This window comes from Erinaceus europaeus, chromosome 20, assembly GCF_950295315.1.
Source record: "Erinaceus europaeus chromosome 20, mEriEur2.1, whole genome shotgun sequence".
Classification (NCBI taxonomy): Eukaryota; Metazoa; Chordata; class Mammalia; order Eulipotyphla; family Erinaceidae; genus Erinaceus; species Erinaceus europaeus.
This window is the reverse complement of record NC_080181.1, coordinates 54689805-54703959: the sequence shown is the minus strand read 5'-3', so window position 1 is coordinate 54703959 and position 14155 is coordinate 54689805. Positions and strand designations below refer to the sequence as shown.

The 14155-nt window shown below is 53.4% G+C and overlaps 1 protein-coding gene across 8 annotated transcripts in view; it reads left to right on the top strand.

Moving 5' to 3' along the window:
• NTRK3 (neurotrophic receptor tyrosine kinase 3) overlaps positions 1-14155 on the top strand; it is a 239695-nt gene that overhangs the window by 200365 nt on the left and 25175 nt on the right. For 5 of the 8 annotated variants that reach the window (XM_060179408.1, XM_060179401.1, XM_060179399.1 and 2 more), the window contains one exon: positions 3293-3367. The exons of the other annotated variants lie outside the window; for them this stretch is intronic. In XM_060179408.1, the coding sequence (XP_060035391.1) occupies positions 3293-3367 (75 nt within the window). The remainder of the gene's footprint in view (positions 1-3292; positions 3368-14155) is intronic. 8 annotated transcript variants of the gene reach the window in all.

Below are 14155 nucleotides of genomic sequence, written 5' to 3'. Positions count from 1 at the left end.
TAATAATTGTTAAATCTTCTTGGTTGATTGATCCTGTAATCATTATGTAATGGCCTTGCCTATCTTTTATTATTTTATTTAATTTCAAGTCTATTGTGTCAGAGATTAGAATGGCTGTTCCTGCCTTTTTTTGTGGTCCATTGGTCTGTATGATAGTTTTCCATCCTTTCACTTTAAGCCTGTGTTTGTCTTGTTGGGTCAGATGGGATTCTTACAAGCAGCATGTGGTTGGGTTGTGTTTTCTGATCCATCCTCCCACTCTGTGCCTTTCAGTGGGTGAGTTTAACATTGATATTATGGATGTAATGTATTGTAGTGGCATTATTCTACATTTTTTTAATTTGCTCTGATATATGGCAAGTATTATGGTGATGTTCTTGTTTATAAGAGATCTTTTAGAACCTCTTTCAGGGCAGGTTTGGTGATGGTTGCCTCCTTTAACTGTTGTCTGTCTGACGTTTTGATCCCTCCATCTAGTTTGATTGAAAGTCTAATGGGAGTCAGGCGGTAGTGCAGTGGGTTAGCCTATGTGGTGCAAAGTGCAAGGACCGGCATAAGGATCCTGGTTCGAGCCCCCGGCTCCCCACCTGCAGGGGAGTCACTTCACAGGTGGTGAAGCTGGTATGCAGGTGTCTTTCTCTCCCCCTCTCTGTCTCCCCTCCTGTCTCCATTTCTCTCTGTCCTATCTAACAGTGATGACATCAATAACAATAACAAAAATAACTACAACAGTAAAACAACAAGGACAACAAAAGGGAATAAATATGCAGAAACATTTAAAAAAGAAACAGAAAAAGAAAGTCTAGCAGCATATATTATCCTTGGTTGAAACCCTTTTTCATTCAGGGCTCGATAGATATCTTGCCATTCTCTTCTGGCTTTTAGAGTTTGAGTGAAGTCTGCTGATAATCTTATGGGTTTTCCCCTGTATGTGACTTTTTGTTTTTTCTCTTGCAGCCTTTAGGATCCTTTCTTTATCCTTACTTCTTCTCATTGTGACTATGATGTATCTTGGTTTTTTTTTTTTTTTTTTTTGGACAGGACAGAGAGAAATTGAGAGGGGAGGGGGAGATAGAGAGGGAAAGAGACAGATAGAGAGAGATACCTGCAGCCCTGCTTCACCGCTTGTAAAACATCCCCCCGTGCAGGTGGGCAAAAGGGGCTCAAACCTGGGTCCTTGCATGTGCTTAATGGGGCGCCCCACTGCCCAGCCCCAAGTCTGTTATTTTAAGAATGTCAGTCATATTGCATGAGAGCCCACCGATGGCACCTTATTTTACCTCAGTTGCTTTTCTTTTTTTTTTTTTTTCTACTGAAAGGGCTTTAAAAATGTTATTAGTGGTTTTATATAGATTTACAAAATTATGAGATAACAGGGGTATAATTTCACACCATTCCCACCACCAGAGCTCTGTGTCCCCATCCTCTCCGTTGGAAACTGCAGTAGTTCTCCCAAGGTCACAGATGTGGGTCGACTATATATATTCCCATTTTTAATATGGTCCTGCCTTCTTTTCCTTTCTAAGTCACACCTAGACCTGTTACTACTTCCAGATGTCTTTCCTGTTTTCCTCTTCTCTCTCTGGGTCCTGATGGAATTGGAGCTTAGAATACTCTGCTCATCTTCCCCATAATATTTCTTTTTTTTTTTAAAAAATATTTATTTTATTTATTTATTCCCTTTTGTTGCCCTTGTTGTTTTATTGTTGTAGTTATTATTGTTGTCATCGTTGTTGGATAGGACAGAGAGAAATGGAGAGAGGAGGGGAAGACAGAGAGGGGGAGAGAAAGACAGACACCTGCAGACCTGCTTCACCGCCTGTGAAGTGACTCCCCTGCAGGTGGGGAGCCGGGGGCTCGAACCGGGATCCTTATGCCGGTCCTTGTGCTTTGCGCCACCTGCGCTTAACCCGCTGCGCTACAGCTCGACTCCCCCCCATAATATTTCTACCCCTCTGGGATATGGACCAAAATTCTTTTTTTTTTTAACTTTATTTATTGGATAGACACAGCCAGAAGTTACAAGGGAAGAGGGTGATAGAGAGGGAGAGAGACTGAGAGACACCTGCAGCCCTGCTTCACCACTCATGAAGCTTTCCCCCTGCAGGTCGGGACCGGGGGCTTAAACCTGGGTCCTTGTATGCTATAACATGTGGTCCAAAATTCTTTATGGGGTGCAGAAGAAGGTGGGAGTTCTGGCTTCTGTAATTGCTTCTCTGTTGGACATGGACATTGGCAGTTTTTTGTTATTTACTTATTTATTTTTGCCTGTGTGATTCCTCTGCTTCTGGTGGACCCTTTTTATCCTTTCAATTATGAGGGGTGGGGAGATGCAACACAGCAGTCACCCTACCACTCAGGAAGCTTCCTCTGTGCCTGGAACTCCTATGAAATGCTAGGGTTTGAACCCAGGTCTCAGTGTGTCTCAGCTATTTGCCACCAGGATCACATTTCCAGCTTGCAGAATGCAGGATGATGGGGGCGGGGGGGAGGGGGCGGTTAGGACTGTGGCCTAGTCTTCTGTCTTCCTGCCTTGCATCTCCTGTCCTGTTTCGGTCTGTCCTCACTACCACCAAGCCAGGCATTTCATATCACCATCTCTATTGCCTCCCCTCTGCCTGAGGGCTCCTGGCTCTGTTGCTGCCTGTACCTCTCTGCCTCAGTTTACCCCAGGGCCCCAGACATGTCAAGCTCCATCCTTGAACTCAGAGCAATGCCTGGGGCTCATGGCAGCTTCCTCCTCTCCAGCTTCATCCCCATCCTGGGGTCTCTGGTGTCTTTCTGGCAGCTCTGTGGACACTGGGGTACAGGGGAGCTGACTGTGCAGTTAGGGGGTACCCAACACCCCAGGGGCCCGAAGAGTCAGATCGACCTGCCTCCCTTATCCTGGGGGAGGACTGGGGGAGGACCCGGCCCTCGGGGACAGCCGGGGGGACTCTTGGGGGCTCTGGTGGTGGGGACCAGAGAGCTTGAACCTGGGTCCTTGTGCACTATAATGTGTGTGCTCAACCAGGTGCACCACTGCCTGGCCCCTGCTGCTGGGTTTGAACCCCCACTACCCTTGGAAAGCTCGCCCACTCTCCTGGCTGGGACCCCCCCCCCTTCTGGTCCCCAGCGGACACCTCCTCCTCTCCCCTCTGCTTCATTCGTCCCGGGGGGCAGTGAGATGCGGGGGTTGCAGAGTGGACGCTGGGGTGGGGCCCCAGGCACCCCCATGCTTTCTTCCTCTCTTCCTCTCTTTCCAACCCTGTTCTTCTCTCTCCACTCCCGCTCTGCCCCCACTCACTGTCAGGGAGGGCCCCGGCATAAAGGCCCGTTCGGCGTGTCCTGGCAGTGGCAGAGTCTCACCGCACCGGCGCCTCCCGCAGTGAGTCCGGGGCTGGGCAGGGCACCCACACTGACCGCATGCCACGGCCGCACCCCTCCATGCACCCTCACTGCACCGCCGTGGAAGGTCCTGGCACACCTCGCCATCTGCCGCGTGGGGAGCCCCGGGGGAGGCCGCATGGGGAGAGGAGAGGCCAGGCCTGGCTGCTGGGCTGCGTCCTGTGGGGCCAGGCGAACCTTCTGCATGGGCCTGTGAGCCTGCTTCTCTGCCCTCCAGTGAGGGGACCTTGGGTTCTGAGGGAAAGGGGGCTGTACGCTACCAGAGACACCCCCTTCATAATAAGGGCTGAAAGGCCTAGGCTTAGGGGCCCAAAGAGCCTCATGTCCCCCTGTCCACCCTGGGGGAAGAGAATTTGAGAAATCCACTCTTCAGGACAGTTCCTTGAGCCCCATGGCCCTGGCGTCTTAGAGGGGGAAGCGTGGCGCTCTCAGATACAGACAGGGAGGTGGAAAGGCAGGGAGAGCGGAAGAGACCAGAGCACCGGGACTTCCTGCAGTACAGCGTAGGCCAGGTGGCACACTGGGAAAAGCCGTGTTTCCTGCTCCCATTTAAATCTCCACGCTCATTTCAGACAGGGAGAGGGGGGCGTCCCCTGGCATCTCTGCTAGCTCTCCATCTTCCCTGGCTTCGCCTGTAGACTGTAGATTGTAGCTCTCTCCCACACCGGCCCTCCCATTTCAGGGGAAAGTGGACCACTGGGGACAAGAGACCCAAAGGACAAGTGGCCCCATGCAGGGAGGGCACAGGTCTGCCCAGCCGTCTCCTCCACATTTCCCCTGCTGCTGGCCGGGCTCAGGGGAGAGGCGTTCTGGATTTTCACCCGTGAGCTTGTCCACATGCCACAGATGTGTGGCTGGGGCTCAGGGCGCCCTCAGCCTCACTCCTGAGAAGGTTGGGAAGCAGATTAGGCAGCGTCTCCCGGACCCTCCTAGGTCCAGTGTCTGCTCTTGGCTCCACTCCCAGCTGCCAAGCTCAGGTTCAGGGCTGTTTGGTTGTGGTCATCGTGAAACTATTTTTCTCAGAACTAACGGGCCCTCTCCAGGCCTGTGAGAATACAAGGTCCTTGTAAGAGATCAGGCAGCCTCTCTTTCTGTTTTGTACTGTTGTTGTTGTTTTCCAAAGCACCAGATATGTTTCAGTCACAGCCAGGAGACCTGGGTGGCAGCAGGAGGTGGTGTAATGGCAGAGTTAGAATCGGTTGGCTTTAGCTGTTAAGTCCAAAAGGTATTTGATGCTTATCAGCTGCGTCTGTTGGCTGGTCTAGACTTGGACAGACAGACAGCTCTGTGAGTGAATTCATGGAAAGGGAAAACAGTGACTATCAGAGGCAGTTATGAATTGGGGCCTTCCCTGGCAGGCTGGGTCAGACACTCTGCATTTCATGAATTATTCTAGGTGGTAGGCACACCAGTCTGGAGAACTCTCCGAAGGCTAGAAATGGACCTACCCTATTATCCTGCAATTCCTCTCCTGGGGATAGATCCTAAGGAACCCAACACATCCATCCAAAAAGATCTGTGTACACATATGTTCTTGGCAGCACAATTTGTAATAGTCAAAACCTGGAAGCAACCCAGGTGTCCAACAACAGATGAGTGGCTGAGCGAGTTGTGGTCTAGATACACAATGGAATACTACTCAGCTGTAAAAAATGGTGACTTCCCCTTCTTTTCCTAATCTTGGATGGAGCTTGAAGAAATCCTGTGAAGTGAGATCAGTCAGAAAGAGAAGGATGAATATGGCATGATCTCACTCATGGACAGAAGTTGAGAAATCAGAACAGAAGTGGAAACACAAAATAGAACTTGGATTGGAGTTGGTGTATTGCACCAAAGTAAAAGACTCTTGGGGTGAGGGTGGTGAAGCTTTCAGGTCCTGATGCCTGATGGTGAAGACGGACCTAGGCTGGGGGTGAGAGTGTTTTGCAGAAAACCAAAACATTTCACATATATACCAACAATTATATTTGCTGCAAACCATTAATGGCTCCACCAAAAAAAAAAAAAATCCAGGCTAAATCACCTGCATCCCCATAGTCCCAAGGCAGAATACAGACCTCAGCACAGGGAGGCCCGGTGGCCACGGCGGTCAGATGGTCTCTGTCCACCTGACAGCAGGTGTGTTATTAGGGATGGAGGACATCAGAAAGTGGCTTTGGAGTCACTGCTTGGGGTAGAACTTCCTAGAAGGCCCTCTGGCTTGGGCCTTCTCTGGTCATTCTGTGTCTTGTAATTAAAGTCTGTCCCTCTTCCCTGCTGGTGTCCTTGGGGAGTGGCCAGAAGAGCCCCTGGAGCTATCCCACCAGCTGCAAATACCCCCCCCCACACACACACACACACACAGGTCTAGGGGCTGGGAACCCCTGCCCGTTAGTCTGTCCTGTTGCCAAGAAGTCACCATAGTGTCACTTGGTGGAGGGTTGGGAACACCGGCTCTTAAAGCATGTCTGCGGTCCACAGGAACGATCAGGATTCGAACCCAGCACAGGTGCCCTCTGAAAGCCCTCCTTGGTCAGCCGGTCACAGCAGCCGGTGGGCTGGGTGAGGAAGAAAGAGAGAGAAGGGTGGGAGGTGGGTGGGGGCTCAGGATGTGACCCCAAGGTCCCGCCACGGGCTGGTCTGCATGGCTGGTCGGGCTGTGTCGTGGGGGCTGGGGATAGCATTGTGCATGCAGGCACCACCATCACTGCTACCTCTCTCTGTGTTCTTGTCCTGGGGACTGGGGACAGGCAAGGGGCAGGGGAGGTGGCACAAGAGCCCATTCTCCTGCTAGGGCCCGTCCACTGCAGGCAGAGTTGGGCTTGGCTTCAGTTTGGACATGGCTCAGGGCTCCAGGCACATGGGCAGGGGAGCTGTGTGTGTGTGGGGGGGGGCGGGGGTGCATGCAGAGGTTTGGGCACCTGCAGAGGGCCGGTGATGGGGGTCTAGGAAGAGTTCATCAGGAAGACACTCGGACACCCTGCCCACCTTGGGGGTGGGAGAGGGAGACGGGCCCAGGCTGGGCTCTGGCAGTAGGATGCCGTCCACACCTGTGTGGCCTCACTTCATGTCTCGTCACCACGAGAGCATGCCCTGACTGATACAGTGCTTTCAGAGACCCGGAGGGGACAGTAAAGTGGACGGGGTATGGCTGGACAGGAAAGATGGGCTCCTGGTGGAGTTTCCTGACACCGGGAGAGCCCTCCAGACAGACAGAGACCCACTCTGGCCTGACATCCCTGCCCCAGCTTGCCCTCCACCTTGCGGGGCTGTGAGTCTAGGCTTTTAATAGCCCTGCGGTCTGAAGCCTCCATGCCGGTCAAGGCAGAGACACACTGTGTGTCCCAGGGAGAGAGGGCCATCATTACCCTGCCCCCAGAACCTTTTCACCACCATAGGGCCACTGTCCCTGAGGTCCTGCCCCAGCATGGACATGACTACCCTCTCTCATCTCCCACTGATTCACAGCCTCCATCAGCTCCTTTCTTTCTTTCTTTCTTTCTTTCTTTCTTTCTTTCTTTCTTTCTTTCTTTCCTTCCTTTCTTCTTTTTTCTCTTCCTTTCTTCCTTCTTTCCTTTATTTCTTTTTTCTTTCTCTCATTAATGACTTAATATAGATGTATAAAATTATGAGATATAATTCCACACTGTTCCTCCCACCAGACTTCTGTGTCCCCATTCTCCCAAGGTCACAGATATGGGTTGAATATTATTTCCATAACTATCTATATTTATATATCTTTGCCCACTTTTCCCCCTATGGCTCTGCCTTCTCTCCCTTTGTAAGTTACACCTATACTTGTTACTACTTCCAAATGTCCTTTTTTTCCCCCATTTTTTTTCTTTTTCCCCTCTTCTCTTTCTGGGTCGTGATGGAGTTGGAGTTCAGAGCCCTCTTTTCATCTTTCCCCTATCATTTTTCCCCACTGGGAGTATGGATCAGAATTCTTTATGGGGAGCAGAAGGTGGGAGTTCTGGCTTCTGTCATTGCTTCTCCACTGGACATGGGTGTTGGCAGGTGGATCCACACCCCCAGTCTGTTTCTGTCTTTCCCTAGTGGGGCAGGGCTCTGGGGAGTAGGGGCTTCAGGACACATTGGTCAGGTCATCTGCCCAGGGAAGCCAGGTTGGCGTCCATCCTGGTTCTTGACTCCTGTGGCGTCTTGTCTCGTTTCCTCTCCATGGCTTTGCTGCATAGAGCAGCCTTCACCTTCCTCTTTCCCTCTCTACCTTTCCGTAAACAGCACCCACCCATCTCTCAGCCTCATCGTCTGGCTCCTCTAACCCATGGAATCCGGGTTGGGCAGAGAGGGGCAGGTTGGGAATGACTGGCTGCATCCCAGGCCCACAGTGGCAGCCCACCTGGAGCGGGTTCCCAGAGGCCTGCTCTGCTGTTCATACCTGCAGCCTCTGTCCGCTCGGTAGAAAGGCTTGAGTGGCAGCTGGATGGGCAGTGACCCCTCTCTGCACACAGGACTTGTGGACATGTAGAGGGAGAGCTGGTCAGAGGCACCCCCACACCAGGTGCTGGGAGCTGGAGGGTCCATCTTCCCAACTAGGGGACCCAGTCTCTCAAGGGGCCTGGAAATCCACCCCCCCGATCCTTTGCACACTAGGTGTGTGTGTGTGTGTGTGTGTGTGTGTGTGTGTGTGTGTGTGTGTGTATGGGGGGAGCTTTATTCACTCCCCTCTCTGCTTGTCTACACTTGCCAGGCACTGTGGGGTTGCAGAGAAGTTATCAGTTCAGAGGCTTTCTTATAGCAGGGCCGGCTTGCGGTTCTGAATTGGTTCCTCAGACCTTGCAATGTCAAACAGCAGGGAGTTGTCTCTTGGCAGGTTTGTGGGGGCCGATCTCATGCATTCTCTTGGGGAGATGCCTGTTAATCACGCTCTTCTTTCTTGTTCCTCAAGCCCAGGGAAATCAATCCTGTGCTCTGGGACCAGACCTCTGTTTCACACCTGCAGATTTACCCAGAGATAGGAACCCTGCCCATTAAGTAGTAATTAGCCTCTGCACTCCTGGTTCCCTGGGTGTTCTGTTCTCTGACGGTCTGCTAAGAGAAGGCCCACAATGAGAGCCAGCCCCGGGCACTGCGTGTCTGGAGTGGCCCAGGGCCCAGTGGCAGAGCAGAGATGGGAGTCCTAGAGCCAGCTGGGACTGACTGCTGCTTAAGGATGCTGGGCATGGGGCTCCGCGTGCTGTGGGGCCAGGAGGTGGTGCACCTGGGTGAGGACACACGTCAGCACCCACAAGACCTGGGTTTGAGCCCCTGGTCCCCACATACGGGGGGAGACTTCACGAGATCTGCAGGCCCTCAGATGTCTCTCCTTCTCCTCCTCCTCATTCTTTCTGTCCTCCTCCTCCTCCTCTTCCTACTCTCCTCCTCCTCTTCCTACTCTCCTCCCTTCTCCTTCTCCTCCTCCTCCTCCATCCCGTGCCCCCCTTCTCCTCCTTCTCCTCCTCCTTCTCCTCCTCCTTCTTCTTCTCCTTCGTCTTCTTGCCTCCAGGGTTATACCTGGGGCTTGGTACTGGCACTACAAATCCTCTGCTCCGGGTGGCCATTTGTTTGCATTTAATTGGATAGGACAGAGAGAAATTGAGATGGGGGAGAGAGGTAGAGAGGGAGAAAGAGAGACACCTGCAGACCTGCTTCACCACTTGTGAAGCTTCCCCTTTGCAGATGGGGAGTCGGGGTGTCTCTCTCTCTCTCCCTCTCTATCTCCCTTTCCCCCCTCAATGTGTAATGTCTAATGGCATCCACTTACTCTGTCACGGGCTCTGGGGACAGGAAGGGACCCACAGGCTGCCACACACACACACACACACACACACACACACACACACACCCGCTCCACAGACTCTGTATGGGCAGAGGTGGGACCTGGGGGAGGGTGGGCGCTGGGATGTGGTCAGCCAAGTTCTGACCCATAGATCTCATTCTCTGCAGCACTCAGAGTGGACACAGCACACACCCCACCCCAACACACCCTTCCCTTGTCCCCTTAGAGAGAAATGGAGGGAGGGGACAGGCATAGAGAGACATCAGACCTATGCAGCTCTCCTGGTGCCATCCGTGGTGTGCCCATCTAGTGCTGTGGCTTGAACCCGGGGCCTCACATGCTGTCGGGGTGCTCTGTGCCCCTGCCCACTCCCTGATGGGCTCTCTGTGACCTTGGAGTGGAGCTTTTGTTCAGCTAGTCCACACGAGGCCACTGGGCTTTTAACAATCTCGGAGTGATTGTTGAGCGGAGAAGAGGCTTGGCAGCCCTCTGTGCCAACCACCCCGTCACGTCACTGCAGGTGTGAACGTGGGAGGCCTGGGCAGGATGGTGCATGACTCAGTGCCCCTCCACTCCCACTCCGTGTGGGCCTCTCCTTCTGCCCACACTCCCTCCCCAGGCTCCTCCAGGAAGCTTAGAGCCCCCCCCCCCCCCCCCCCCCGCTGAATTAAAGGAACCCTGAGTGGTGTTGGCATCCTGGACTCCTCTGGGGAGTCAGCCTGGTTACAGGAGCCCATGTGGTCCTGGGTGGCCCCTGCGGGAAGCCAGCAAACCGCGATGCCGGGACCCAGACAACTGCTGACGCAGATGTTAAAGGGATAATAAGGGTGAGAGCATCTTTCCTCCCATCCTAAGGGGTGGGCACACATGATCTCTACAAGGAATTGGGGATAAAATGATTTTTGAAAAGAATTTATTTATTTATTTATGAGAGAGATAGGAGAGAGAGAAAGAACCAGACATCACTCTGGCACATGTGCTGCCTGGGACTGAACTCGGGACCTCATGGAGAGTCCAATGCTTTATCCACTGCACCACCTCCCAGACCATGGGGAGAAAGCGTGATTATCCAGGCAATTTAAACTTTGTTGAAAACAAAACATGTTAGGGAGGGGGGAAGAGGGAGAGAGAGAGAGGGAAAGAGAAGGAGTGAAGGGGGAGAGAGAGGAGGAGAGGGAGGGAGAAGAGAGAAAGGGAGAGAGAGGGAAAGAGAGGGGGAGAGAGAAAGGAAGTGAGGGAGAGGGGGAAGAGAGAAAAAGAAAGGGGGAGAGACAGAGAGAGAGAGAGAGGGAAAGAGAAGAGGCAGAGAGAGAAAGAGAGGGAGAAAGAGAGGGAGAAAGGAAGGGTAAAAGAGGGAAAAAGGAGAAGGGAGAGAGAAGGGGCAGAAGGAGAGGGAGAGGGGGGAGAGAGAGCAAGAGAGAAGGGGAGAGAGAAGGGGAGAGAAAGGAGGAGAGGGGGAGAGAAGGAGGAGAGAGAAAGGGAGAGAGAGGAGGAGAGAGAAAAGGAGAGAGCAGGGAGAGAGAAAGGGAGAGAGAGGAGGAGAGAGGGGGAGAGAAGGAGGAGAGAGAAAGGGAGAGAGGGAGAGAGAAAAGAGAGGGGGGAGAGAGAGGGAGAGAGAGAAATAAAGGTAAATAAACTTACATTATGATGGTCACCAGAAGAGAAAGAGGGAGCCCCCTCAGACTCCAGGCTTTAAACCCCAAAGCCCGCCTATACCTTCCTGTAACTCCTCCTAATTCCTGGTGACACCTTCTCACCCTCAGCACAGTGACAGGGAACAGGGAGACTGGTTGCTTTTTCCTGGAGCTCAGAGGCCTGACCAAGACTTCACTGTGAGGGGGGTGGGCTGGAGGGGGTTGTTGGTGGTAGCCCTGCCTGGAAGTGCTGGCCTAAAACACTGGGAAGCTGTTATCTGCCCCCATACCCCATCCGGGGCCCGGCCACCCCATGTGTGCAGAGAAGCAGCCTCCCTGCACTCTGCCCCCCACCCCCCAACACACACTGCATCTGGGCCACAGAACAACCTCTTGAGCCAGAGAGGGGTCTCTCCCATGACCACACACACACACACACACACACACACACACACACACACACACACACACGAGAGCCAAGGCCCAGGTGTGTGGGGAACGGCCCTTGCTCCTGCCTCCTCCCTGCCTCAGCCTCCCCCCACTCCTGCACATGAGCAAAGCCTCCCAGCACCACCTGGGCCTGTGCCCAGCTCCCTACCTCTGGCGTTTAAAGTTGACCAGTCAAACAGAAACAGAAACAGTGAGCACTGCTTCATCTGAGTGGCTGGAGGGGCCAGGGGCCCTTCCAGGGGAGGGATTGGGGTGGGGGGGCTGTGGGTTTCTCTCAGGGCACAGAGGGGAGCAGGGATGGGGGCTGGGGACCGGCCTGCCTGTTAATATGATGCCAGAGCAGAAGGACAGACGTGTGTCCCCAGGGCGGGAAGTCACAGCCTGGAAGGGGGTGCTCCCTGGCCAGGCTGACATCTGTATGCAAGCCCTTTTTGTCCCCCACCCAACTCCCCCCAGGCCTGTGCCCACAGGACTCTGCAGGGCAGCATGGCCTGAGCCCCAGCCTGGGACTCTGCAGGGCTCTGGTCCCTCCTCAGGCTGTCTTTGCAGGAAAAGGTTTGTCGCAGGTGCTTGAGTTAAGAAGATGGGCAGACTGAGGCTCCGAGCGGTTAAGTGACCCCCTGTGCCCATCTCCCTTAGATAGGACGTTGGCTCTATGGACCTGCCGTCTGTCCCCGTTCCAGGGACACCCATGCTCTCCCAGGAGGTCTGCTCACCGTGCTTGGAGTGGCAGCAAGCAGGGCACTGAGTGCAGACTGGGCCAGGGGTTGCGATCCTCCCTCCCCCAGGCTTGCCTGACAGGCCAGCGGCAGCTGTGGGCCCCTCACCCTCTGCGAGGCTGTCACCCCCAGGGGTTTGCCCAGAGCACCCTTGGCCTCTAAGCTGGACGCCCCACACTTCCCTTGGAGACCAACAGGGGGTGCAGTTGCTGTTGGTGTTACTGCTGCTGAGACCCTGGGTGGGGACCCTTGGTGACTTGGGTGGCCTTTCCCCCTTTCTCCACATTATCCTTGGTGTTGCTTGATTTTTTTTTTTTTTTTTTTTTTTGCCTCCAAGGTTATTGCTGGGTCTCTGTGCTGGCACTATGAATCCATCGCTCCTGGAGGCCATTTTTTCCCCTTTTCATCGGCTAGGAGACTTTTTTTTTACTTTGGGTAAATGATTCCAAACCAAATACATTAGTTGGAATCCCAACAAGCAGCAATCTGGATGTACCTCCTGGAGGTGGCATCCTCCCCAGCCTCCTCCCCTATCTGTGCCCGGGGTCTCTCGGGATCCAGAGCTCAACCGAGACCCGACCTGACAGCCCCCCCCCCCCCCAGCTGGGTGCAGGGAAAGCAGCTCTTTCAACCACACCCTCCAGAGTCTCCTACCTTGTTTCCTTGACAAGACTTGAGCACAAGCCTGGGGGCTCCAAGTCTGGGCCTTTGGAAAAGAAAAGAAAATGGCCAAGTTATTTATTTTTCTCAGCTGCATTTTTGAGCTTGCTTTGTCCTGCTGTCTAAAATTGCATGGCCTCAGGGCAGTGAAGTCTGGGAAGGGGGGGCCCAGCATTGAGAGAGGTGTCAGCCAGAGAAGAAAGGGGGCTGGAGGACACTAAAGGGTGTGTGTGTTCCTGGGGCTGCCATCTGAGTCTGGCTCCAGGCAGATGCAGCAGGTGACAAAGGCTCTCTTTGTCCTCTAGTCTCTCTCTGCTCAGCTCAGGGCTCCTTGGCATTTGGGGCAGACCCTCAGGCCCCCCAAAAGGCAGCCGCCCCTTCATGCCTTTCTCCTGAGCTGCCCAGAACAGAGCTGTGATGGTGTCTCTGACTTTCCTCCAGAGTGTCCCAGGCAGGCCTTCTGAACCTTGGGCTTTGTGCCCACAATCATCTCAAGAGATTAGTTTGTCCTTCATTGAGTGGGGGGAGAGAAGGGAGTAGGCCAAGAAAACAAACACGTCTGCCTTCTTAGGGGGCAGGTGGTGGCGCACCTGGTTGAGCGCACACACGTCACAACACACAAGGACCCAGGTTTGAGCCCCCGGTCCCCACCTGCAGGGGGAATGCTTTGTGAGAGTTTGAAGCGGGGCTGCAGGTGTCTCTCTGTTTCTCTCCCTCTCTACCTCCCCCTTGCCTCTTGATTTCTGGCTGTCTCTATCCAATAAATAAAGATAACAAACAATTTGTAAAAAAAAGAGAGGTAGGGGAAACACGGTTCTCTGAGCTGACCTCCAGAACAGAAAGAATCTGTAGGGACAGCATTTCATCTGGAAGCTCAGTCCCTCTCTCTCCTTTAATTAACTACTTTTCTTTAATGAGAGACATACAGAGAGAAAGACACACACACACACACACACAGACCAGAGCACTGTTCAGCTCTAGCATATGGTGGTGCTGGGGACTGAACCCGGGACCTCATATCCTCAAGCATGGGAGTCTTTTTGCAGAACCATTATGCTGCCTCCCCAGCCCCATGCTCAGTCTGTTTCCCTCTCTGCACACCATCCTTCCGCAGCTGTGCGCCTTGCACACAGAGACACGGCTCTGAGGGTGGCCAGGGAGAGCTGAGGTGGGCTGGGCAAAGGACTGGCCGGTCTGAGGGCATCTCCTCTGCTGAAGTGTACTTCGCCTGCGTCCTTGCTAAATAAGTAAATGATCTTTTATTTATTTATTTATTTATTTTTTATGTGGGGTGCCCGGGGCTCAAACTGGGATTCTAACACTGGTCCTTGCGCTTTGTGCCACGTGTGCTTAACTCACTGCGCTACCGCCCGACTCCCTTTTTTTTTTTTTTTAATTGTTGTAGTTACTGATGTCGTCGTTGTTGGATAGGACAGAGAGAAATGGAGAGAGGAGGGGAAGACAGAGGGGGGGAGAGAAAGACAGACACTGCAGACCTGCTTCACCACCTGTGAAGTGACTCCCCTGCAGGTGGGGAGCTGGGGGCT